The 26072-nt window shown below is 43.3% G+C and overlaps 1 protein-coding gene across 4 annotated transcripts in view; it reads right to left on the bottom strand.

Moving 5' to 3' along the window:
* MAP3K20 (mitogen-activated protein kinase kinase kinase 20) overlaps nucleotides 1-26072 on the bottom strand; it is a 177404-nt gene that overhangs the window by 18669 nt on the left and 132663 nt on the right. For 3 of the 4 annotated variants that reach the window (XM_032880475.1, XM_032880472.1, XM_032880474.1), the window contains exons 12-16: nucleotides 16087-16131; nucleotides 14187-14217; nucleotides 13953-14092; nucleotides 9430-9492; nucleotides 8344-8436 (exon numbers count right to left, since the gene is read on the bottom strand). In XM_032880475.1, the coding sequence (XP_032736366.1) occupies nucleotides 8344-8436; nucleotides 9430-9492; nucleotides 13953-14092; nucleotides 14187-14217; nucleotides 16087-16131 (372 nt within the window). Of the gene's footprint in view, nucleotides 1-8343; nucleotides 8437-9429; nucleotides 9493-13952; nucleotides 14093-14186; nucleotides 14218-16086; nucleotides 16132-23487; nucleotides 24169-26072 lie in introns of those variants that run through there. The other variant, XM_032880476.1, reaches the window with a different exon arrangement.

Genomic DNA, 26072 nt, shown 5'->3' with positions numbered 1-26072 from the left:
AAATAAAAATGCGGCACAACTGTTGGTCATGCTGGTATTAAAAGTAGTAAGATGTTGATGATTTAGGCCTCCGAAGGCTCCTTTACACGCGTTGCTATTATGCAGCTCAGCTGTGGGGACCTGCTGTTTGAAAGGCAGGAGAGTGGAACATCCCGTGAGAGCACCTGGGCTCTTTATCATTACGGATAAGCCCGCTACTCCCTATTTTATTATGCTGCCTTTAAAAAGGAGATAATGCAAGTACGGTTAATTTGCTTCTCTTCTTTATCTGTCCGGTGTCGTGACCCCTGGCGGCTTTGTCCCACGAGATTTGTTTTGCAACCCCAAAAGAAGCCCACAAGAAGCTCTCCCTAAAAATTCCATTAATAACCTCTTTCAGCGCGTATAGGTTGCAGGGTCTGGAACTAAGAATGTTTTAATCTGTTCGGCAAAACAATGTCTCATAATGATGTACAAGACTATTGCTGCACTGATGAAGAATCATACATAATTCAGCACCTTTCACTTGGCACCACTGTGATGTCCTCATTAGCCGTGGCTCACAGTGTCTGTCAGATGGTGTCCATGCGAACGCAGGCATTATATTGTCTTTGAGATGTGCAGCTGCTTCCATGACACTGCCAGTATATAAAAACATGACGCCGGTTTGTTTTATTTAGTGCTCAACCTTCCAGTTTGTAAAAACAAGGCTGACACAGAGCCTGACATGAGGCAGGGAAAATAATTAGCTCTCATTTTCTCAGCCTTCTATTTCCTTCTCCCCGCTGTGTTCTCTTTCCACTAAACCACCACATGTCAGTCGGAATGGGAGGCAATTAGCGGGCTCATTTCAGTCCCCACAACTGTGCTGAAAAGAAAGTATTTATGATGGCACAATGAACAGCTGAAAGATTAAATAACATTTGCCTTTTGAAAAGAAAATGACTTCTAGCTAAATGGGCAATTTTTGATTATTCTCAAACAAGCTTAGAGTAGTTGGTTTTTAAAATACAAGAAAGGAAAATGAGTCATTTTTAGGTGAAAGAATCAAATAAAACTTGACACAGTAATGCAAATAACTGATGTTTTATTGCAAAATATGTAAATGCGTTATACCCTTAACAATGGCTTGTGTCTAAGGTCAGGGCGGATTGGTGCCAACTAGACACCAGTAGAGATAAGGTTGTTATATTGCCTTTTGGGGGCTTGTTATTGGAGTGATGTACGAAAAAGGGACTTTAGGGATGATGTTAAAATAAAGTGAAAGAAAGTGAGACATACTTTCATATGATGCATTACATACTTGACTACCTGAAATGGTTCAGATGTTAGCTGACATGTTTGGAAAGGGCTTTTTCATTTTAGGGTTTGTTTGTTTCTCACTCAATACAATTGGAAGGTACTAGGTATTTATCTTGGGGGAAAAAAGTAAGTCTTGCTATTGATTTTTGACTAATTAATCTATTCTCAAGACTGGATTTCTTAACCAGTATAGAAGGTGTTCTAGCTTACCTAATTACTGTGTAAGCTAGTTTTTTAAATGCTGGTAAATGGGCTGCAAATTGACTTTTATCCAGGACACTCAAAATATAAAAACAGTTCCTCTGACTGCTAACTTCTCCTCCTTTCCCATGACTTCAGAGGTGATGCCAAAAAGTATGACTTTTGTAAAAAACAAAACAAAACAAAAAACCAAAACAACAACACTAACCTAGTTAGTAGGTGACATTTACCAGTTGAGCTGTTCTCAGCCCAAATCCTGATGTCCAGGATTCATAGGGTTGTCGTACATCTTTGCATTTCCGATGAAGTGCTTTCAATTTCATTTCAAATTATCAGTCCCTGTTATAGTTGATTATTTTCAAGACCTAATTTTTGGTTCAGAAAACACAAGCTATTGTGAGTTTTCAAGGTCTCCTCTCTGCAGTGATCCTCGATGGCTTTGCTTCTAAAAGCAAAGATGTCCTCTCTTAGGAACAACTGTGCCTATCATCATGGAGTCAACAACCATAACTGTTGGAACATTTGAAAAAGACAATCACAGATTTAAATTTTGTTTCTCTATCTCCATGAGCCTACTCTCACCCATTACAGACCCAAATCCTGATTTTTGGTCCATACAGTATGGTCAGTGTATCCATATGAACCAATGGCCACCCAAGGAAATCTGAGCCAACTATGGATTCACTAGGAAACTGGAGCTCTCTGTGAGCTCATTACACATATTATTACAGCTGGAAACCAACAATAATGTGTTTTTCACCTGGTGAAACCCATGCTTTATCAAGTATACTTCCTTGCTGTTCACTTTCTCAAAAGGAATCCGGGGTCTTGATTAAGAAGGCCACAAGTGATCCAGCTGTGTGCAGGAGCTCCCCTCACGAGCTGGTCCCTCACACCTCTTTCCAACTTCAAGTTCAGTGGCATCAGATCGGTAACTTGAAATTGGCCACGGTGAAAATATTTGTACCATAGAGATCTCCAAACACCACAAATCAGGGCTGTTTTCTCCCATTGGTAGACATTTTCTGGTGTGCCATTTCTACAAGTGACTAGCAGTCCATCGGCAAGTACGGACTGAGCAGTTCTGCTCTGGGTCTGTAGGCAGCGGCCTGACCCGTTTCAGGAAGTGTTGCCCCACGGCGATTAGAAACATGCAGCAAGTCACACAGCCCTATTCCGAGCTGCACTTGCTCCTTTGCAGTCAGCTACAAGTTCTGTTTCTTATAGAACCCTGACACTGCAGGCTGATACACTGAGGCACACCAACGCGTATGTCTACATGTTTTTTTCCCTGGAAAAACAGTTGATCGTGGGAAATAAACTTCCTTACACTGCATTTGTAATAAATGCAAGATATATCAAAGTAAAGCACTGCATGTAGCAGTTCTGAAATTTACAAAGAGTGTTGGCTTTTTACTTCCTTACAAAATCCTTTTCTTTGTGCCCTGTTATTTTATTCATGTTTATCTATCCATTTATAAAAATTACACAATAGAGAAAAAAACTCTATTTGACAGTTTTTTGATATTTACAGTACTCTGAGAACGGGCCTGGAGATTCAATTAAGTTTATTAAATGCAACATTTTATACATGATCCACTAATAAAGGCCTAAAAGCACAATAGTAGGTGGCAAGTATTTGTAAAAAGCAGGGCTTCTAACCTCCAGGTGAAAGCACCAGAGAAGGAGCTTCTGCTGAATTGCTTCTGCTGAGGTGTGGGAGAGGGGGCCCACGTGCTGCCTCTGCTGTGTGCAGAAGGAGCCAGAGAGGCAGGGTGAACGGAAAAAGGCTTCTGCTCTGATGGGGACCTCTATTTCGCTTCCACACCTTCAGAATGTTCCTCTTATTTTCTCTTCTGCATTCACTTGCTCCTTCAGAATTCCTCCAAAAAAAATCCAAAGTCATGGTCCTCTGGTAGGAAGTCCCGGGGTCCAGAAGCCTGTCTCTCTTTCAGGGTCTGTGGGAGCCTGGGTGCGGCTTCCCAGGGTCCTCCCCGATTGTGGTGGCTGTCAAGTCAGACCCACAGGTTTGTTTCCATGCCTCGCTGGGGAGATGAGGGAATTAGGACTCAAGGGGCAAAGTCGGTGATTGTCCGGCATGCGCAAGGAATGCGCAACTCTCTAGATAGTTCCTTCGTAACCCGGCTTTTGAATTTTTATGACACAGTCTCAGAAAGTTTCTTGGTGAGAAAACTGCTGGGTGATTTGATAGTTTATTCCTTGGCAATTTGAGAATCAATATCCTTGACTGGCGAGTTTATATGAGATATAATAATAAACTCCATGGAGCTGAATATGTCAGTAAAAAAAGGGTGGTTGCCACCCTGGAGGGGGCGGCTAAAGGAGCTGTCTGAGATTCTGGAAGCCTTCTTCCTTTTGTGCCAAGTCAAAGGCCTTAGATTACAAAAATGCAAGGCATTTCCCACACAAAATAAAAAGTGGGAATTTAGTATTAGGTGATCCCCCCAAATTATCTTTTTACCAATCTTTTTACCCATATGCCTATTTGAGGGGACGATGATACTTTCCAGAAAGGGGAGTATGACACAGTGGTTGAGTCCTCCGACCGGCTCGGCCCCTCACTAGGAGGGTCTCTGGGTAGGGAATTTTACCTTTCCTGTCCTCAGTTCCTTCTGGACATGATCTAGGGATGACATTCCCTGGGACAGTGGCTTATAACAATTACATGAGAAAAATGTTCATAAAGCACTTACCACACTGTCTGGCAGAGGTGTGAAATAATCATCATCAAACATTTCCAGCCTGAGCACAGGAAAATTTTGAGCTGAGAAAGACCCCGTTTCTGCCAATTCCACTGTCATAACTTCAGCATTGCCACAACATAAAGCATTATTTAAATTACTAATTTACTTTTTAGAAATAGGTCAAATACAGGAGGAAAACCCATTCTAACTTATTGTCAGTTTAAATTGCCAGTGAAATCTTTGGTCCGAGCTCTTATTTTCCCTCCCACTTTGCCTCACAAAGCAAAGAAAAAAGCCTATTTCATTTGTGTGAGGATTCTCAAAGTCTGTATGGGGCTTTAGCCTGCCGAGGTCCTGCCCTTCAGAGGGTGTGGCAGGAAAGATGGACCACAGCAAGGCATCACGCAGTGGCACTGGGCCACTCTCGCCGGCATACAGCCACTCAAATGTGAATGGCTTTCCTCAGTTGAGCAAATCAACCTCACTTTTGTGCCAGAATCCATCTGGTTGTAAAATGAGGCTAAAAAAAGAAAACGCGGCTAAAAAAAAAGAATTGTATCTGAATCCTTAGAACAAAAGGCTGATAGGTCTTAAAACAAAAGGCTTTCTCCTCTACATGTATTTGTCTCTTTGTGTCCAAGGTCATATTTTCTTTCTCTCCTCCTAGTAGGCCAGTTCCGGAAACAACATACCAATTTTAAGTGGTTGTTGAGCTGGTGGGCCTTCTTAGAGGCAATGGGAAAATGTAGCTACTATTTTCATGATAAAGTCACTGTCCTATATGATTCCCCGTGGCTGTAGTTAGAACGCATCTTTTGCTTTGTTTGTAAAAGAAAAGGTGAAATGGTCAAGCAGATCCCCTGCTGTGCAAACCCAGGATAGACAGAACTCGCTTAGTGCTAGTGTCCTCTTGTAACTTATCCTAGTCATGGAAAGGCTTCACCTTTTCTGGGAGGATGGGTTTATGAGAACTCAGTTGGCTGGGATTTTGAGGATGTCTTTTTTTTCTTGGGTTCTACCTTTAAAAGTCAAGGTAACAAGGTTTTCATGTGGGGAACTGGAATTTCAATTCAAAGCACATTTTGGGGAAAATGTTTCATAATGCTGGGGTATAGACCAGATGGCATAACTGGGTAGCTTAGAACCGGACAGTAACTTATTCTAGGAGTATTTTATGAAAATTTACAGATGGCTTAACTCTCTTGCATCATGCACGAGAGCTAGCACATGTTTAAGAAGAAAGTAACAATGAAGATGTCATTCCTAGTCTGAGCTCTGTCCTCCCCTCACCTGAGGCGGCCCGCATATTTCTTCTTGCTCCCTGTTTCCTGATCACTGATGACAATACTGTTCCTTATGCGTCTCACAGAAATGCCAGGAGGATATATGAGATGACATTTATGAAATAACCTGACCACTTTAGAATGAAGTACTCCCTCGAAAGCATAAGCTTTAAATATTATAGTCAGGAAATTATTTGCAAATGACCGTGAACCTCTTCAAGCCTTGTTTGAAAACTCACCCCTTCCAAAAAAAGCTTTCCCTGGTTGACCTCACCCATTCCAGTCACTTCTTAATACTTTAGCACCATAGCACTACATCCACATCGTACATTTCACTCTTGACTGATTACATCATAACCTTCTCTGTCCAGCTCCCCACACCGGAAGCCTCAGCACTGTCCTGACTCCTCCCTCTCCCCCACCCCATTTCCAGCAGGTCACCCAAGCTGATTAGTTCCATCTCAGAGTCCTTAGACTCGGCCCTTCCATGGCACAGCCATCACCTCCTCTCCTCATCCCCTTTCACCTGGTTGTCTGCATCTCCCGATCCTAGTCTTTCTCACTGTAGCCTGGTCCTTTCCAGTTCCTCCTCCCCTGTGCTTCTGAGAGAGCTTTTAAAAACAGAAATCTGATCCCACCTACTCTATTTAAAACTCTTCAAACACCTTGGTTTAGCACCTAGGATAGTTCTCACTGGTTGCCAGCCACTCTTCTGGCCTTAACTCTTGCCGCACTAGTCTACCCGCTTCATGCCGTCCCAGGGGCAGTGCTGCTTGAGGTGCATTGTGAGGTCCCATAGGCACCAGCCCGAAGAACAGCTCCCTGTGTGTTCTTGGCTTCGGGCTGATGAGCTTTTACATTATGCGATTCCTATTGCCTTCCATGTCTTCTCCCTACCAAATTAATTCCTGATGGTTTTAACGTTCTAGCTGAAGCCCCACTTCTACCCCAAAGACCTTAGGATCCTCTCTGACCCCTTTTTGTATCGGCTTTCAAGGCACATCCAGTTGCTTCCACTGAATGATGTGCTTGATGTTTAAAAAAAAAAAAAAAAGTGTTCTGTACTATAACCATTCACTGATCTCATCTATTTCTTCCGATCAGTGATGGGTTCCTGGCAAGCCAAAGACTATGCTTTTTGATTTTGTACTCTGGCCCTCTTGCATAGAGCAGGTCCTCAGTTAATGTCTGCTGAATGCACAGTTGAACTTATTACTCTGTAGGCATGATCAAGTATCAGCCGCCTGACAAAAACTGTAGTGACGTTAGGCCTTGTGAAAACCTCTGGCTCAAGAAGTCTGCACTCTTGAGGCCAAAAACAGACCAGTGTTGGTCTCTAGGATCATTTATACCATCCAAGTTTTTACAAAAAGATGGATTTTTTGTTTTCCACATTAACAAGTCATTTCTTTGTTAACCGAAAATGATTTTCTTGGTTGAGACTGCTTTTGACAAGTCTCTCTCAAGAAAATTCTTCCCTCTTCTTTTACTACCTACAAGCCATAAGATGGTCTAAACAAAGTCCTGAGTGCCTTGGAGTTGAGGATATCAAAGAAGGCAAGTTAAAGTATGTAATTTGTACCATCAGATGGACTTGGGAGTGCCCACAGCTTATAGACTGTCTGGGTGAGAAGGGCTCCCGGTTATTGTTGGAGAGAGGATCTGCCTCTCCCCGCCCGCTTTCTGTAGCTGCTGCTAATGACAGCAATGAACAGACAGTGACCCACTCGTGGAGAGAAAGGAAAGTGTCCACGTACAAGAAACCTGGAGTCAGAGCAACTTTCACTCAGCCGGCTTCTGTGGCCAAACAAGGGAGAAGAAGATTTCCCTTCAGCAGAAGCATGAGTAGACCTGCAGGTGTAGGCAGGACGCTCTGTCCGATGTCTAGAAAGTATATCTTTGGAAGCCCTGGGTGACACTCATGCCCTCCCAACCATTTCCAGTCACTCCCAAACGCTGGTTTCAGGAATGGCCTCGGATAAGCAAGTTGTGATCAGTGGCGGGCCGTGAGCCGCCTGCGCAAGCCCCACGAGGGCTGGGGTTGTAAGGAGCTGTACGCACAAGGTCTCCTGTCTGCCTCAAGGGAAAGGTACAGATGGTGCAGGAGGTAAGAGCTTGGTTCGGGTCCCAGAGGCCTGTGTTCAAACCCTAATCCCGCTGCTTGCTAGCCCGGGAATCCTGGGGTAAGTCATTGACCCTACAGAGCCTCAGGTCCCTCACTGGTAACATGGGGGGAAGCAGCATCAGCACCACAGCACCATATGCCTGGAACACAGTAAGTGGTCAATGAGTAGCAGTTACCGTCATGACTGCCTCTGCACGGTAATCCAAAGTCCCTTAGACCTATGGTGATGCCAGTTCACCTGCCACCTGGGTCAAATAACTGTGCCACGTTTTAAAATTAACATAAAGGGAGAGAGCCTGACTAAATGAGTGCTGGTCAAATGCTCTGCTGTCCTATTTCCAGCTGATAACTTGGGTTTCCTTATTGCCTATAGTTTGACTCCGGGTGTCGTCTCACTCTCAGCATTCTAAAACAGAAGCAGGAATACGGGATGCTCGAAGCCCAGCAGCATGAATAATCACTCGGATATGCCCCCACCCCCACCCCACACTTTGCTGTGAGCTTCCTTGGTGGTTTCGGTGGCCTCACACAAGACTCTTCGCTGAACAAGGGTAAGATTCCAAGACTGGAACAGGTGGCTGGCAGCTTTTCAGCCAAATTCCATTCTATGAAGTCTGTGAATTTACTCAGAATTGAGGTGTTGGCTGGTTGGGGACAGGTGAGAGGTGTATGAAATCATAGAGTTCCAAGAGGGAAAAAAGAGTAGATTAGACTGAAATTCATCCAAAGGATTTAAAATATGATTTACCTGTGGGCCGGTTCCTGGTTTCAAGTGAAAACCAAAAACAAGTTCAAGGTTCACAATTTTTTCCTCATTTTCTTTAGGTTCATCTACAGAGTCCTAAAACAGAAAAACCCAGCACCATTTATTCCAGACGGGACGTTGTCTTTTTACTTTTCCTTCTCATATAAAAGAAATGGTTTCTCAGCACTAGTGTTTCCATTCTAACCTTCTGATTCCCATTTGGTTATTTTGGATTAAGCTCCAAATTCCAATTACTGAAAGCAAGAGAAAGGACACCGTAAGCCTTTGAGAGCATTTCCACATGATTCATCTCGCACGCCACAAATCGAATGTCACCGTCTCACAAGGTTTTACAATGCCTCTTGCATTGTGCAGTTTTACCCTAGAAATGCACTTAACACCTGAAGGCACGCTAGGAGATGGAGAGTATCTTAACAATCAAGATGTCTGGAAGCTATTCCCAGAGAGGGGCTGCGTGCCTACTGGAGCAGATGACAATGAAGGGCCAAGCGGAGGAACAAAATGGACCTCCAGGAGTTCAGAGATGGAAACCACAGTGAGTGAGTGAGCGGAGGTCTGTGTATTAACCGCAAATATCTACCAACTGTATAACAAAATGGGCCATCCACCTTTAGACTATATTCAAAATAATTTGTCAAAGATGCTAACATATCATTCAGACAATAATCACCCCCTACTGTAACCTCCCCACCGCCCCAGGGCTAGCGATAATCTAGAGCCCCAGCATGTGAATTCCTTTAGTGACTTACGTGTGGGACAAAGGTCTCCAGAGACAGGTGGGAGGCCACTGCACTAACCTACAGTGTTAATACCTACCTCCCCTCCCCACTAAGGAGTCATGTGTTGTTCTTATCACGAATATATTGTTAATATTTCAACTTACAGGAATCAAGCCTGTTCAATTTATGCACATGCTACTCTTCACTCAAAGGGCCTTTTGTTGGACAGATAATGATTAAATTTCCCTTCAAACAACAGTTCCCGACATTGGCAAATGTAGGTGTGGATGTCGCAGGTGCATATATCAATAAAATAGCACATTCTCAGTAGAAAAAAAAAAAATCTTACCTTAATTAGTGGTGGGAAGTGAAACAAGTTTAGGTAATCGTGGGTTAATTTCTCAATGGCTGACTGTAAAAAAAGAACAGAAAACAAAAAAGAAACACATGACTTTATTAATGATCCGATAATGCCACAAGAGGATTAAAATTATTGTGTACCTATAAAGGCAATCTTTATTTATGTAGCCCATAAAATATCTTGGGGATGTTATTGTCCACCATCGATGGAGACTAAAAGTGATGGTTCAAAGTATTATAGGTAGTTTGTAATTATTTAATGGAACAGGAAGATATTTTAAAGATGTGAAATCTCAGACCATTCTTCAAATCCTGGTAGAGAGTCTACTCGTGACAAGTTCATGTTCTGGTGTATGGACTGCACTTGTCGCCCTCAGTAACTACGGGAAAAACGACAACATGAATATATCACCAGAGACTCCAAGGCTGAAATCTCGCAGAAGGATTTACTGCATTGTAAGGGCTATTCTATGGGTGTGTGTCCAGCACTCCTTCCCCCAATGAGGCACAAAGAACTCTTCAAGGAAAGGAGGACAATTTAAATCATGATTTTTTTATACTCATCAGGTATAATCCAGCTCTTCTGTGAACTGAACGTATCACGTAGAGAGTAAAAAAAAGTGCCAATGTGAGAAAAATTAGATGCATTTTTCAAAGCGAAATGAAAGCTGTTGACACTTGACAATGTAATGAACACTTAGGGATGTTCCTTCCACACAGCCCCTCCACATGAAGGCTTCCAGGCAGAGGGAGAAGGATGCTGAGCTGGGTTGAGAGGGACAACTGCGTGGCAAAAGGGTAGGCAGAAGGACCGTTCGCTTTCATGACCCACAGTTTAAGGGCTGAGAGTCTTTCTGAGAAAGTACACAGACATGACTGTGCTTTCCTTAGTGAAAGAGCAGAGAGTGGCCGGCACAGAGTGAGTGAGTGTGTGTGTGTGTGTGTGTGTGTGTGTGTGTGTGTGTATAACACGTCTGACAGGTATCGGGAGGGCTCCTTTAGTCTGGAGATAGTCACCTGGTGTCCTAGCCCCAGAGGCCCAGCTCAAAGCATTATTTAATCCTCATATCTCCATGAGTGGATCCCGGAGCACCCAGAGCAAGCTTCCAACATCCTTTCCCTTTAAACTTTCTTTGTCATATAAGCTTATTTGTTGGACATACCCATGACCCCGCTGAGTTTAGTGGAGCGTCACATGTTGGCCGAGCCCCCCACACATGGCCAGTAACACACCCATGCTGCGGGCGTCTAGCGGACTTCTGCGGCTCCCCTCTCTGGAGAGTCCTCATGCCCATATGCCTTCTCATCCTTGAGTTCCGCGGCGGTCTTGGGTTCCCCCACGGATAACTGGCCTGCTCCTTCTTTTGGAGCTCAAGGCAGACACTCTGCTTCACAAGCCAGGCACACTGCCCTGACCCCCTCCCAACTGACTGCTTCCAAGGAGGGCTTTTTCTCTATGCGTGTGTTTCTTGGCTTCTCTGCAGCATTAGACTCCTGCTTTTATAAAGCTTTCGATCTTTGGCGTCTGTGACACCATTCTCTCCTCCTCCTCCCACTTCCCGGGTGGGCATCCCTTTTGTCCTCCTGCCCAGGTTCCTGTGGCCTCTCCCTGCCACAGCCCTCCTTCCTGAAGGCACATGGACCATCAGACAGAGACAGCATCCCAGCCGAAGACTATGTGGTCAGGCGTGTACGTGCAGCTGTGCTTTCCTTTTTATTTATCAAGGTGAAATTCACTACCATTAAATTAACCATTTTGAAGTGCGCTCCATCAGCAGCGTTTTGTAGCTTCCCCGTGCTGTGCAGTCCTCCCTTCTATCTAGTTCCAAAATGTCTGGGGACCCTGTGCCCATTCGTAGTCACTCCCTATGCCCTCCTCCACCCAGTCCCTGGCAACCACTAGTCGGTTTTCTGTCTCAAGGATTTTACCTATTTTCTGGATAGTTCACATAAATGGAATCCTACAACATGTGACCTTTGGTGTCCGGCTTCCTTTACCCCACAGGGCGGTTTTGAGGGTCATTCCATGTCGCGGTGTGTGTTCACTACGCTTTCCTATGCGAACATGCAAACCGATCTCTTCCCAGTGGAATCCTTCCCTTCTCTGTTCCCATTTTCAAGACACCAGCGAGGCCTTATTATTTTGTGTCATAACCTCTGAACTGGTCTTTCAAAATCCAGCCTCTCCTTTCTAATCTACTCCACAACTTCCAGAAGCAAAGTTTTAAAACATGTCAGATCTCAAAACTTCCAGTACTCCCCAGAGCGGGTCAAATGCCAGACCCCTGGCCAGAAGCCCTGAGCTGTCTAGGGTCTGGCCTTGCCTCCCCTCTGCTTCTGGGGCCTGAGGCCTCCCCAAGCAAGTGAGGCTTCCATCAGACAGAGTCACCTCTTACTCTTTGCATCGGACCCATTTTTTCTGTTCCCTTACACTCTCTTCTGTTTCTTTCTCTCTTAACTCCTTATTCTGTCTGGATTCTTGTTCTTGCCTTTCCTGCTCCTGTCTACATTTCAAATTCTGCCCTTCTCCAAGATCCAGCTCAAAGGTCCACCCCACTCCGGGTCCAGCCCATTCTCGCTGTTGCCCACCACCACCCGCAAGCAGAGGAAGAGAATAGCTCCTTTGCTCCCAACTTCCAAGGCTCTTCTGAGAAGTTGTATGTACATGTTTTCCCTCTTCTCTGGGACGTACGGTCCTCGAGGGCGGGATTCTTCTCTGTATGTGCACAGGCCCAGACTTGCAGTGAGTACATGTTCCCAGATTTTGCTGAACAATAGCAAAATTGCTGAAAATCTGCTTGCCCTAATGATACCAGCCAGCATGGAGGGGGCACTTTGTCCTAGGCCAGCTCAGGATATTTAAATCACTATGGTTTTGTGATGTACAGCTTCCCTACCCGCTTTCCTCCTGACAGCTCCTTAAGGAAATGTTGGGTCCTTTATCAAAGACAGCAGAGGGGAAGGGGATGTGGGAGCATCTTATGTCTTCTGCCAAATAGGACAAGATTTACCACATTGCTCTGCTGGAACCCTGAAATTTCTCTGCACCAGAGAAAATAATTTCTTCCTACCGCAGCCCACGTAAGCCAGCTCAGCTTTTCAAGATGGACGTGCCCACCACCCAGAGGTCAAGGTTAAATTACTCGCCAGCCATTGCGATGTATGTTTAGGCATGAGGTTTCCTACCCGTATCCTAAGGGGGAAAAGATAGTGAGGTTAGGGCTAAGGCATCACCCAGCCAGTGCTGAGGGGCTGTAAAGATATTCCTTGCATGGGTCCAGGGCCCACCGAACAGAGGTAGATGGGTTCTCTTTGGACCTCAGAGGGGATTTCTTTGAAAAGGCCACATCAGTGGCTCTAACTGAAGTAAAGGGAAAAGTACTTATGTAGGTAGAGACTTAGTGAGATGTGGGTTTGGCTAAGAAGCTGCTTTTTTTTTTCTTTTCTAACATTTCCTTCTTTGATTTCTCTTCTTTCCAACCTGTGCCCACTCCTCCATCTGCCCACACTGGGGTTGAGGAAGTTCAGGGAAAAAACTGATTTTATCCTGAGATCTCTCTTGAAACAGACCTCTGACTAATAACAATGTCCACATTGATGCCAGCAATTATCTGGTTTGAGTAACTAAAGAGCAAGACAAAACAGATCTGGTTGCTAAACTACAAAAAATAATAATAAAGGCAACAGCAACAAGAACAGGTTTAGCTTTGCAACTGTTCAAGACTACGGTGTGAGGGGACATGTTAGGATTTCCTGAGAAATCGAAGGACAAATTCCCCACGTGGTGGTGTCAGGTGCAGGTCAGAATTACAGACGCAGTGAACCGAAGGCGTGTCCCCACGACGTGAGGTGCTATGGTGGCTTCGCGTTTGCCCAGTCTGTGGATGGGTCCAGCGTCTTTAGGGACTCCCAGTGGGTACCCAGCCCCCCTGGGCTTAAATGAAGTCGCCTCTTTGCCTGCTGGGTGGAGGGCAGTTCTGCAGGCACCCCACCGCCATGTGTCCAGTCCTGGCACACAGCATTCTCCCACTCTGCCTTTCCACCAGCGGTGCCTTACCCTCGGAACACCTCTTCCCCCCCGCATCCGCTTCACCAGGTTCACGCCTGCTTGTCCTTCAGCTCTCCTCCTTAACTTCTCTGCAGCAGACTTCCCTCAGTCAACCTCACGCCTCCTTTGTGGCATTTCCTACAGCTGTCATTTGATCTTTCTTGCATGATTAACACCTACCTATCTTTTCTACTAGACTGGAGATTTCTGGAGGCCCTGGAGTGACATGCGGGTGTATCTAGGGGACTTCTGCTGTGCCCAGTGCTAAGCCTTTTGCTGTTGGACTATGAGGAGGGGTAGGGGTCCCTCGGGGACAGCAGCTAGTTATCAGCTTGTGTGTAAGTATTTCAGTACTGCAAGAGCCCATGCGTTCATGGGCGTATCCTCAGCCCCGGACACAGGGTCTGTTATGGGGTGGGGCTCAGTAAGGATCATTGACCAACCGTCCTCCCTCTCTGAGGTACCTTCAGGTGAATGATGTGCCCCTTGGAGACAATGCCCATGTCTTTCAAGTCTTCTTCCTCCAGGAGCAGCAGTCGCTTTCCTGTGATGTTGTTTTCCTTGAACAGGCTTGCATATATGCTCATCTCCGCTGAAGAGTCCCCTGAAGGGATCAGAAGGCAGAACAGCATTAGACTAAGTCCTGTCCAGAGCAAAGTTAACTGCATGAATTAAGAAGGGTAAGTTATTCCACTTGCCTTTTCTGACGAGCTGCTGAACCCAAAAATACTGTGAAAGAGAGGACATACATGGTTTTCAAGATTCACACGTGCTCAGTGGCCAGACGTCACAGTAAAACACACTTTCAGTCAATTAAAATAACTAATTTTGCACCGTAATTTTCTGACTCACCCACAAAGGGAGAACGAAAGACATTTGTGTTATGGTTTTAAAACTTTAAGCTTTCAAGGAGGAGAAAGCCCTCCCTGTGGAAGCCTTGGGACACTTAAGGGAATGTTGGTTTTCCTCCTTATTTGGGAGATTTAAAAAAAAAATTCTTCAAAAAGGCTCTTACTTATAATGATTTTTCTCTTCCCCTGCTGGTGGTCCCTGGGGTTGCCTAGGGGTACGGGTGTACCCGGGAACTGTATGAGGAACAGGGACCGCACAGCAGTGGGCAGAATGTACCCTTTGTTCTAGGCCTGGTCAGGAAGTAGCTGTGAGGCCCAAGACAAGTTACAGCTGGGAGCTTCCTGTGTAGAAAGAAGTTGGACCCAGTGACCCTCAGTCCTTGAATTTCCCTTGGCACGTGTTTACTGGTAGCCTCTCACATAGATGGAAGGGAGGCCAGACCCAGTCCCAGCAATTCTCTGGGGAGCCCTTGACCCTGGGATTTTATTTACATGGCTTGAAAACCACTCGACCTCAGAGCAAAGACTAAAAATAACTGTTAGAGCTTACTGCACCCCCCCCCCCCACTGTGTCTCTCTCTGTCAAATAAGATCTTAAAAATATATATATAATATATATATAAAACTTTCTTCTCAAATGAGATGGGCCAGCTTTGCAGCTGGAGTTAAAGAGATTCTATTCAGGCCCATGAATAAAGGAGATCCTAAGTTGTTTTTCCTTGTTAAGCAGGGCTGGTGGGAACTTTAGTCAAGGAGGCCTGAGGAATGGGAAGAAGTAGAGGCAAGTGGCACCAGGTTTTCTCACCCTATAAGCCAAAGAAGTTAGCTTATATCAAAAGCAGTTTTACTTCACCAGAATGCCATAGGCAGGAAGGAGAATGCCCCAGTCCAGGAACCAGGTTGAGTTAGGTAAATAGACCTTCCCAAGTGTTTCTGGTAGTGAGCTTGCACACTGTGGCCTCTGGGCTGTTCCCTGGGCAGGGGACTTGCTAAGTCTGGCGTTACCGCTGCTTTTCATATGCGGATACCTGAAGCATATACAGGGGACCTGGACAGACATAAGCCCCTGAAGTCTCCGATCAAGAATTCTCTGGACCTTTGACTAAAGAAACAGCGAGATGCAACAGCCTAAGAAGGATTGCCCCTCAGGGTTTCTACCCAACTGTAAAGTCTAGAACTTCCTTTGGACTTAAATAGTCTGTCCTCGTCCTCTGGCTCCAGCTGCAGAGAATGTCTGGGCGCTCATGGCCATTCCTCCTTGGGAAGGCCAGAGTAAAGATGGACCTGTCACTTCCAAACAGGCCTGAGGTAGGAAGGAAACCCAGTTCGGCAGAATCCCAGCTAGCACTGCCTTTACCAGATCTTTCTCCGCTGTGGTTCAAGACCATCCCTGGTATTTTAGGAAAACTTAAGATCAATTTTTTTTTTTTTTCACATATGTTCACTTGGTATCCTGGATCACTCCTGTAATGTTGTCATTGGTATTCATGATCGTATTCTGGAATACCTTTCAGAGCAAATAGGGAGGTGGAATCCTCTTGTAAGATTTGAAGAGATACTTGCTTTGCTCTTGAGGCCTTATTTTAAATCATTACTGCATTAAAAATAGAAAAACAAGGAATTTGTCAACTTCTCCTAGTGCGACTTTCCTAAGGCCCAGACCCCTCTGGCTGCATTTGTGACTTGTGGACGAATGTCTGAACCACCTGCCCGGGGCCAAACTAGGCGTTAACAGAAGCCAGCTTACCACGTCGTCTTCAGTCCATGAGCCAATCTCAAAGGAGGGCAGCAGCTGCATGGGAAATATGAATGCAGTGAAAAACAAAAGCAATATTATCATTGTCTTTTTGGTTTATCCCTTGTCTTCCCATCTTAGCTTTCGGCTGCTGCTCTGGCTTGGTTCCTCCTGCAGGTTATGTTCAATGGGAAGCCCCTTTCCTGACTTTCCTGACTTCTCCGGAATTTCGCAGTGCTCCAAGCATCGTGCCCACAGAAGCCAACCACAGGCACCAGCTTCTTCTCTGTAACAACTCCTTGCACTTGGTGAGCTGTGGCAGTGGGACCGTAGATCTTGAGATTGTCCTCTCTTGGTACTTGGCACACACACCTCCCGCAACAGGCCTTGGCAGTTAAGGAGTTTCTGACGTTTGCCAGATACCAGAGCCTCCTTTGGAATTCCCAGTCAACATGGGGATCATATGATTATTAAGGAAAATTCCAAAGCAACCAACCCCTTGGTGATCAGATGACTTGCATGCTTCTTCTTACAGGAGAATTTCTAAGTGGTTAAGCAAGTGACTCACTTGCATTAATCAAATATTAGGACCCATGGATGGAGAAGGACAAGTGAGATGGGACTCTGTCCCAAGAAACCCAGGTTGCAGAGTTTGCTGTAATGAAAATTCAACTAACCTCCCTATTAGGTGTAGACATGAAAGGCAACTCTGCAAAAGAACTTTAGCCTGCATCATTTTCAAAGCCAGAGAGCTTCTTGCTTGACTAGATGCCCATGGCCATAGCCTAAATGAGACTTGCCTACATGATCTGAAAAAAACTGGTGTGTCCTGTGTCTTGAATGAAAAAATCTGCCACAGCCATTAGCCTTAACTAACTTACCTCACCAGAATGGTTGGATTGCTCATAACATGGCAGTGTCTTGCAACCTTTGTTAAGATATTTTTTTGTGAATGAGTTGAAAAAAAAAGTTGAATTTGGTTGCTTTTACTATTACTCTAAAAATCAGAGGGTGGGTGAGTTAATCCTTCTAATCTGCAAATATTTTGAACTCACATGCTCTAATCCCAGCTAGGAAACGTATGCCCCTCCCTTCCAGCAGCTTTTAATTTAATGGGGGTGAAACAAATATGGATTATAGATGGAGGAGTTCAAGGCTGCCTTCGTGTTGGTTCACTCAGTGCCTGGCAGTGCCTGCCATACGATCCTGGGTAAATTTTTGTTTAAAAATGTTGCTGAATGAATACGACTGTGAGGTACAGTAACTAAAATGCTCAATTCTCTGGTACAGAATTCAATGCCTGTGGATTTACCAGGGAAAAGCGAGGGTTTCATAGACTAAGATGGGGGGAACGGAAGGCAGGGTGGGTTTAGCTGAGTACTACAGGGCAAGGAATAGAGAAGTTACTCTGGGTGAGGAGAAGCAAGAAGTCGAAACACCGACAGCGGTGTGGGGGAGAGGAAGGAGGAGGGCACATTTGCCTTACCGGAGCACTGGATGTGGTGGAGGATAAAGGAAAATGCTTAACAGCTTTGCTTAAAATGCTTAAAATTCTCTCTGGCAGTGGTTAAAATCTCTAGGGAGCTAAGTAGATTATTAAAAAAAAAAAAAAAAAAAAAAAGGAAAAAAAAAACCCCAAACCCGCAAGTTACAATATATTTGAATGTGTAGGGTTTGAATATTACGGCTAAGTGGCAAGCGTAGAAATCACTGCTATTCTGTATGTACCCAGGTGCCCTCGTTCCCTCAGGATTGCCCCTCTCCTCCTCTGAAATACTTGATATATGTTGGGATCGTCACAGGCACTCACCTGCTTCAAGGATGCAGAAAGGAAAATGACTTGAAGAAAATCTAAAACTGAATTTGATCACAGAAAATATATAACAGGTCTTACATCTTCACAGGGCAGCTGAATACAGCTGCAGTAAATGTCATTCCCTTTGCCCATCACGGAAACTGATGTGAAATAAGGAACTTCTCCGAAGAGTTCGAGGACCAACAGACTGAGTTACAGAACTATTTCCCTGCACCAAGGTTAGCCTCTCTGGGGAGAGGGGTGTGTGTGTGTAGTGTTTTGTTTGTATACAGTCCCTGAATGGTGTGCTAAACAAAATAGGTAAATAAGTATTTCTTAAATAAAAGTTGTACGTCACTACTAATCAAAACTAATATATTTGGTTTTAGGGTCCAAAGGAGAGGGGAAGAGTTCTAAGAGTGGCTGAAGATGACGCCAAGAGGAAAGGCATAGATTTGGTTTGCTAACCCCTCTGGCAGGACTCCTGCCCCAGGCTGGCAGAGATCAGTGAGGGGGAAGGCAGGAGCCAGGCACTGCTTCAAGATGGTTTGAATTTGGCAAGACCGGGGGTAAGAGTTAATGATCTCCAGCCACATCGTGGTTTACCATTTCCTTTATGCTCTCTGTACCTTCTTAGCATGTGAGTGTCTGCTGTAGGGTGAGCTTTAAGATTTTCATTCTTTGGGGATTAAAAAAAAAAAAAAACCACCTCATGACTGTCCCGTCACTCTACAGATTCGTTACTTACACCCAACTGATTTTGGGAGAGAAAAGCTCACATTTGTGTGCATGTGCGGGACAGTGATGCCTTCCAAGGATGTTGGGAATCCAATCTAACAAAGATCGGATATACACAGCAACACATAACAAAGGGATTTACTGTCAAAACGTTTATTGCAAAATGGAGTCTTAAAACAAAGAAAAGCAGAGAAAAGTTCACATCAAAATGAAATGTATGACACCAACTTAGATTTCTGAATACATTGTGGACTCCGTGCCGGAATATCAAATTCCAACTACGAAATCAGTAGCTGAGTCGTCTTACCACACACGAGTGAAATGGAATCTTCCATACAAACATTATACACGATACTTGGCATAGGGTTTGCTCAGAATAACATTGTAATAGAATAGTTGAGGAAAAAAGGTTTTGTTAAAAAAAAAAGTGATAATGCCATCCTCTATTCAAAGCGCACACTCAATATAAATATTTTCTATTATTTAGTACAAAATTTGTTCAAAAGAGTGCAAAAGCAGTTTGTGCAGTGTACTGTACCTGACGTTAAAAGATAAACTATTCTGCACATTATATAAAATAATTAAGGTAGGTGCTGAAAATGCTAGTTGTAAAGTCAGTAATCACATGCCCAAAAGCTCCCCGCCCCTCCTCAGGCCACAGAATGCAATTCGGCTGAGTCAGAGGGGAACCCCCACTAGCCCTCGGCTTCCCTGGTGCACGGCAGAAATGCTGTTTGCAGGCTATGCCACAATCTAGAGAACGGACCAGATTCTTCTCTCTGGCCAGGCTTAAAGCCAGAACAGGAAAACAGCCTGACTCCAAAGCCGCAAAAGGTGCCTGATTATAGAAAAATGATGCCCTATTACGAACGTGGTGTGGTGAGACACTGCTGGTTGTTAACAGGGCTGCAACGAGTCTAGTGTTAGCAAAAACCCAAAAAAGTATCAGTGTTGAACTCCGAATAGCTTTTCTAATGAGCTTGCACGAAACACTCCTTACTCCAGAGAGCGCGCAGAGGACTAAAGTTCCGTATGTCCCAGAGAAGTCACGCCGGCGCTCTGCCGCATCTCGCCTCCGATTCCTTGACTTTAATGGGGATCCGTTTTGAATAGCTCAGCTGTTGCTTAGGTCTAACAAATCTGCTGCCTGTTAGAAATCACTGGCTGAACGCTGGCCCTCAGCCTTTCCAGGGCATCCCAAACAAGCGCACTCTGTGCTTTCAACCCCTTCCCCTGGGTTAAGTATAAAATATTAAAATGTGATTTTCCTTCAACAGAAGGCCCTTTTAAATTAACCTGACTGCTCTGCAGGACCAAAGCTTCCTCAGGGATGTGTTTCTGTTTTATTTATTTTGGATTAGTGTGATAGAGGAGAGTGAGCCCCTCCCCCAGGTACATTTTGGGGTTTTATGACGTTTCCACCAGGGGAAAGAAACCATTTTTCCACAAGTGGGGATTTAAGATAAATGTCACCGACCTCTACAATTCAGATTGTACAGTAGCTGTCATTTTGAAACTGTGCCTTTTGAGTCGAGCAAGTTTGTTTAGGGGCAGGGTGGGGGGGGTGAGTTGGAGAACTCTGAAACTGTCAGGCGTGTTTCTCGGTGCGGGGAGGGGCACTGCTCTTGGTACCGTGGGTGGAGTCCTTCACTGGGTGGAGCTGCCCAGGGGTGCTGGGCACTCAACCGCATCCCTGGTTCCCGTGAGGACCCAAACTCTGCCCCAGCACTTGCGAACATCATTAGGGGCCCCAGATGAAAGTGGCTGGTAGGGTGTTCTCATATTCTGTATGATCAGCTTTCTGAATACAGAAAAAAAGACTAGTTATATTCTCAGTTGTATGACTCTGACGATATTACCACAGAGTTTCAATTATCATTTTGAATCTCTCAATTTCTTAGGGTTTCTTTAATTATTCTCTTTATAAATGTACGTTCTTATAAGTCAGGTAATTGGAAATACATCCAGCAGCAAGAACTTGCCATTTCAAAAACTGATCTGGAAAGTGAATTAGAGGCAGCACAATTAACATCGTCTTTAGAAATTCTATGTAATAAACAGTTCTTTTAAGAAGTGATAAAACTAATAATAGAGTCTAAAGATCTTCTAAATCATCTTTACAGATAGAGTGAGACCACTTTAAAATTCTGTTTATACGATTCAGATTTTAGGGATGTTCAAACCCGCAGAAAGACACTGATTTGGAACAAGAGAGTAAAATAATGCCACGTGGTAATTACAGTAGAATTCCAAGTGGAGAACAGTTTTAAGTTTCTCACTGAAGCTTTCAATTCTGCTGTATCCTAAACCCCTGAGGTTTCTTTTTGGTAGAGTACTGAGCTACAGCCATCCTAGGAATACTGGTGAGGAAAGTGACAGCACTTGAGAGATTGGGAACTATTACCTCATTAACGGTAAAACCTTGGTCTGAGTATAGAGTCCGATTACCTTTCTCTTTTGCCCTAATTAGCTACTTTCATGAAAGCACCAAAATTTTATGTGTAATTATAATAGGCTTATATGTAAATGAAGAAAAATGTCAGTTTCCTTCTATTTATATGTTCTAATTTTGTTGACGATGATTCTTAACTGAGAGACAGGATTTACATTCTTACGTAAAGTGCACAGATCCCAAAATTCGCAGAGATCCCCTTATCAGTGCAGCCTTCTCTGCCCACACTGTCCACTCCATGGCACTCCCCCACGTGCCATCCTCTTTCCCCGCTCCCCTTTTCAGCATGCACTTGTCAACCATTTACATACTAGTAAGGCATTTGTTTTGTTGATGTCAGGCTCTGCGGACATGGATGTCCTGTGGCGTAAGCATGGCCCCCTTGCTGCGCCCTGGAGCAGGACCTGGCACAGACGGGGCCTCAAGTGAGTATCCGTGGAACGGATGACTTTCTCTTTACCCCAAAAGATGGGCAAGAGGCTTTTAAACTGCTTCCTCTTTGGCTCTCTCCTTCAGGTTGCTGGACCACAGTGACTCGGATGTGCCCCGAAGTCAAGAGTTGAAAACCAGCCCTCTGCCCGGCTCCCAGAGGTTCTGCTTGAGGGGCTCAGCTTGAGGGAGGGAGCACGGCTCTGCTGAGCACAGACAGGATGCCTGTACGTGTTCCTGCCTGGGTGCCGCCAGCACCAGCTCCTGTCGGCTCCTAGGGAACCCATCTTCTAGGGGAAAGGTCTGCCTATCCCTTGTTTTTACCTAGTCTGTGGGTGGTGGCAGGGCCTGCCGATTCCTCAGCTGCGTAGTCTTCAAAGAGCAACAGATTAAATTTGTATATATGGTTTATATTCTAGGAATGTTCTCTTCTACCTTTCCTGCAAGCCGTTCACTTTAATTTCCATTTCCTGCGACTCAACAAGCATGACTTGAGATTGATAGTTTAGTTCTCCAAGTTACTGTAACTACTTTTTTTTTTTTTTTTAGTAACTTTTCACTGGCTAACACTGACTGACCACTTGCCATGGGCCTGGTACTGTTTTCATAAAACACACTGTGTTACATACATTATTTCACTTAATCCTCACAACAGTCCTTTGAAGTGGGTCCTGTTATTATTCCCATGTCAAAAATGAGCAGACACACAGAGGTTAAATAATTTTTAACAGATTGCACAGCCGTTTTGAATCCTAATTTGACTCCAGATTCTTCTCTTTATCACTCTGGTATATAGGCTATGCTACATTTCACACCCAGAACATTTTAATGGTTATTTTTCTCCAAATAAAGCTGGCACAGCATACTGATCATTCTGTGATATTTTTCAGCTGTTAATAGGGATTAGAAGCATGTCATGTTTCAAATTTTGAGAAGCTTTTTATGACTGAATATACTTGGAAATAGTATTAGATAGTATCTGTGATGATATCCTTTCTTAAATTTCCCATAAAAAGAGCCATCAGAAATATTTTAGTGTAATAGTCAAATGAATGGCACTTCTTTCCAATACAGGCTGAAAAAAAGTTTTTGTGCCTTGGCCTTTCTGTCTGTGTGTGTGCACACACAATGTTTTGTAGTTGTTTTTTTTTTTTAATCAGTGTTTTATAGTTTAAACAAGCTTTGACAAATATAACATTCTGAGAATATTACTCTGGCAAACTAGGTTTTTGGACAGACACCTACATTTACTTCTGTTTAACAGTGGCATGGCTGAGTCAGGGTTAAAGGAAAAAAAAAGACCACTCTGGAAGGCTGGATTTGATATAAAAAAGACCCTTCATCCTATACTTCTGTCTCAGTAAGTATAACTTATCCTTGCCATTCCTTTCATAATCTTTAGTTCCCTCTTTAAAACCTCTCTACATATATCTAGAACCCAGGATGCTCCTTTCCCACTGGGGGTGCAGAGCAGGGCTGTGTCCCCACTTGATATCAGCTTGCAAGCAGCCCTTTAAGACCATCTCTTTCTCCTTTTAGAAACTAAGCCTCAGATAACAGTGTTGTTCAGAAGCTTCCAGGGCTAGCACTGGTATGAAAGCCTGCAACATCTGCTGTTGGCTTCAAATGAGAGTATTTCTTCTTCCAGTGTATTACTGAGAACATCTCTCAGGTTTTACTGTGAGTAGTTGTGCCATTAAGTATTGAAAATTTGTGGCGTTTCGGTATTTCTGAAGAAATATTTGTTATAGTCTTCTTTCATCTCAATTTTTTTATTGTTAGATTTTGTAGTCACTATCAATTATTTCTGACAGTGCAGTGTATTACCATAAGAAAAAAAAATGTAGTGTGTTACAGGAAAATCAGTGTCAGAGAAGAATTAGGAGGTAAGAGTGCTTTTTCAAAATGTAAGTCTTCTTAAGCAATTAAATAAATGAAATCAAGTCAAATACAAACGTTAAAGTATTTGTTTAAAAAAAAAAAGAAAGCCACAATGTAATTAGTTAAAACTACTATATTGTAATAGAATCACAGATTTCTATAATCAGGCACCACATTTGCTGACTCATTAAATATACCCTTCTGCCTTAATTCCCCCCACTAACTCCCCATTTTTCTGTAAGCAGGGAAAAAAAAAAAAGTAAAATCATTCAAGAAATGACTGTCATAGAAATGTGATTGGCCTAAAAATTCAGTGCTCAGTTTTCTACTTCTTACTGGTTTTTGTACAGACTGAGATAGCAAGTTTCTTCCGTTTTTCCACACATTTTCCATTTTATTATTTTGCTTTCTGCTTTCATTCACTATTATTATCCATGTCATTATCCTCCTCATCACCGTCATCATCATCATCATCGTCACCTTCTGACAAGTCAAAATCACTGAACCCCAGGGCCATGTTGACCTTCTTCCCCCTTCTCTTAGATGTGGTTTTGGAAGAATTCTGCTTGGCTTGCATGTTTATCTGCATCCCAGAATGCAGCACAGCTCCTGCTTTGTTCATTGAGAAGATATCCCCAAAGCCCATCAGCATCATGGCCTGCAGACTTTGGTTCATGCCATGGCCCTCCCCGTTACTTGCTGCTGTGATCTGACATGACATCTCTGCACTGTTTGACTCCTCTGTCTTAGATTCAAAGTAAGACTCCTCAGACATTCTTGCAGCAAGAGGCAAGAGAAGCTATCATGAGGGAAGAAAGGACAGAAGTAAAAAGAGAAATTAGGACCAATTTAAATAAAGCAAACAGATACCACAAAATTAGTGGGTGCTGCACAGAAGGTAAATGATTAGTGAAACAATTGAATGTAGGGAATTACTGGAGAATTTATTTAATGGCACGTTTGGCTTCAGCGTATTTGCCGTAAATTATAAATGACAGAGTAAATCACAACCAAAAGTTTGCAAAGCATCACAACAGGCCAAATTTCAAATGGGAAGAAGTTCCAAGTTTTAAGCTCTCATTTCACTTAAAACAAAAGTAGTTTTGAGGACTGTACTTAATTTTCCCCAATTTCACTTTCACGGAGACATTTAGCTAACTGTTAAATTAAAAAAGAAATTAAGTAAAGATTAAATCTCAAGTTAAAAAAAAAAATTAAGAAACCTTGTACCAAAGAATAAGGCTTAGAGGAAGCATGAAAACAGTTCGGTAGTCAGTACCCTTCTACGGAAATCTGGGCCATTAATCTCCTTTTTATCTAGATTACTATTTGAATCTAAACTAAAAACGAGTCTAGAATTCACTGGTTTCCATTTATTATTTATTACAGCCAGATGTAATACTGGTTATTCAACTTATAATTCATTTGTGAACAAATTCTAGATGTCTCTAATACTTAAGTATAAACAAGTATGTAAATACAGATGACAACTGGGAGGAGAGGAAATTAGTATTAATTTAAACTGTTACCTTTTGCTCTATTCTCTAAGTGTCCTTCTTTTAGCAGAATTTGTTTTCTAGGAATTCCCCCTCTCACATCTATTTTCTGCCTTATATAATTATTTTGAACAGCTAAACTGTTCCCGTAAGTGTTGATCATATTTCAGAGGCAGAACTGGCAAGATCTAAAAAGGGTTACTGCCTCTTCTTTTGAGGAATAAGCAATTGAGGCTTATATTTTTGGTGTTGCTTAAATAATGGTAACTTTATGATAAAAAATGTACAAGTAACATATGGGGTAACCGTAACATCCTGGATGTAAGTACACATTTTAAGGCCAATTTCCTAATTTTTAAATTGGAGTTTGGCGGGGGGGGGGGGGGGTGTTTTTGTTTTTTGAAGTAATCTCTACACCGTCTGTGGGGCTTGAACTCATGACCCTGAGATCAAGAGTTGCATCCTCCTCCAACTGAGCCAACGAGGCGCCCCCAGAGTTGAGTTTTTTAAAAAGTTATCTTACTCTATTAGGAAAAGATTGCCAGAGTTGTTAGCTCATGAAGAATTTCATATGCTTCAGTTAAAAAGTACCAGTTATATGGAAGAAAAGAATTGCTTTAGCTCCTTTAACACCGGAAACAGGATATTACTTTCCTTGCAGTCAAACTTCCCAGCTTTTCAGATTTGTTTTCAATTGTTAGATTTTCTTAGAGAGCACTTTCTTGCTGATTTATTTTATTATTTCATGGGTCCTTCCTCACATTACGTTAAGTTCTCAACACAGATGTCTCTCAAATAAGTTTTTATTTTGAATAGCAATAAAATTTCTACATCAAGCTATAACAATCATTAAAAAAAACACTGTCCGAATTTATGTAGGGAGAATTCATCTGCCCAGATGATTTCAACTGTTTTAATTTCAGGAAGGAAAACAGCATCCTTCCTTGAAATAAATCCAATAGTTCCATCTTTTATGAAGTTACATAAATGTTAGATTTTTATAATTAAGATGAGACTACATATATACAGAAAGCCTAAGCCTCCAGCTACTTCCTTTTAAAAAGGCTTATTTTATCTTTCTCTCAGAAACCTCATTTAAAGTCAACTAGAAACTGATGTAAGGATGAAAGAAAATACCTACTTAGAAAATACCTGAGCACAAACTTTCTTTCCTTCAGAAATACCAGCTCTAAGCAGAAGAGACATT

Source organism: Lontra canadensis, unplaced genomic scaffold, assembly GCF_010015895.1.
Source record: "Lontra canadensis isolate GAN:19392208 unplaced genomic scaffold, GSC_riverotter_1.0 scaffold69, whole genome shotgun sequence".
Classification (NCBI taxonomy): domain Eukaryota; kingdom Metazoa; phylum Chordata; class Mammalia; order Carnivora; family Mustelidae; genus Lontra; species Lontra canadensis.
This window is presented reverse-complemented; position numbering and strand designations above follow the sequence as displayed.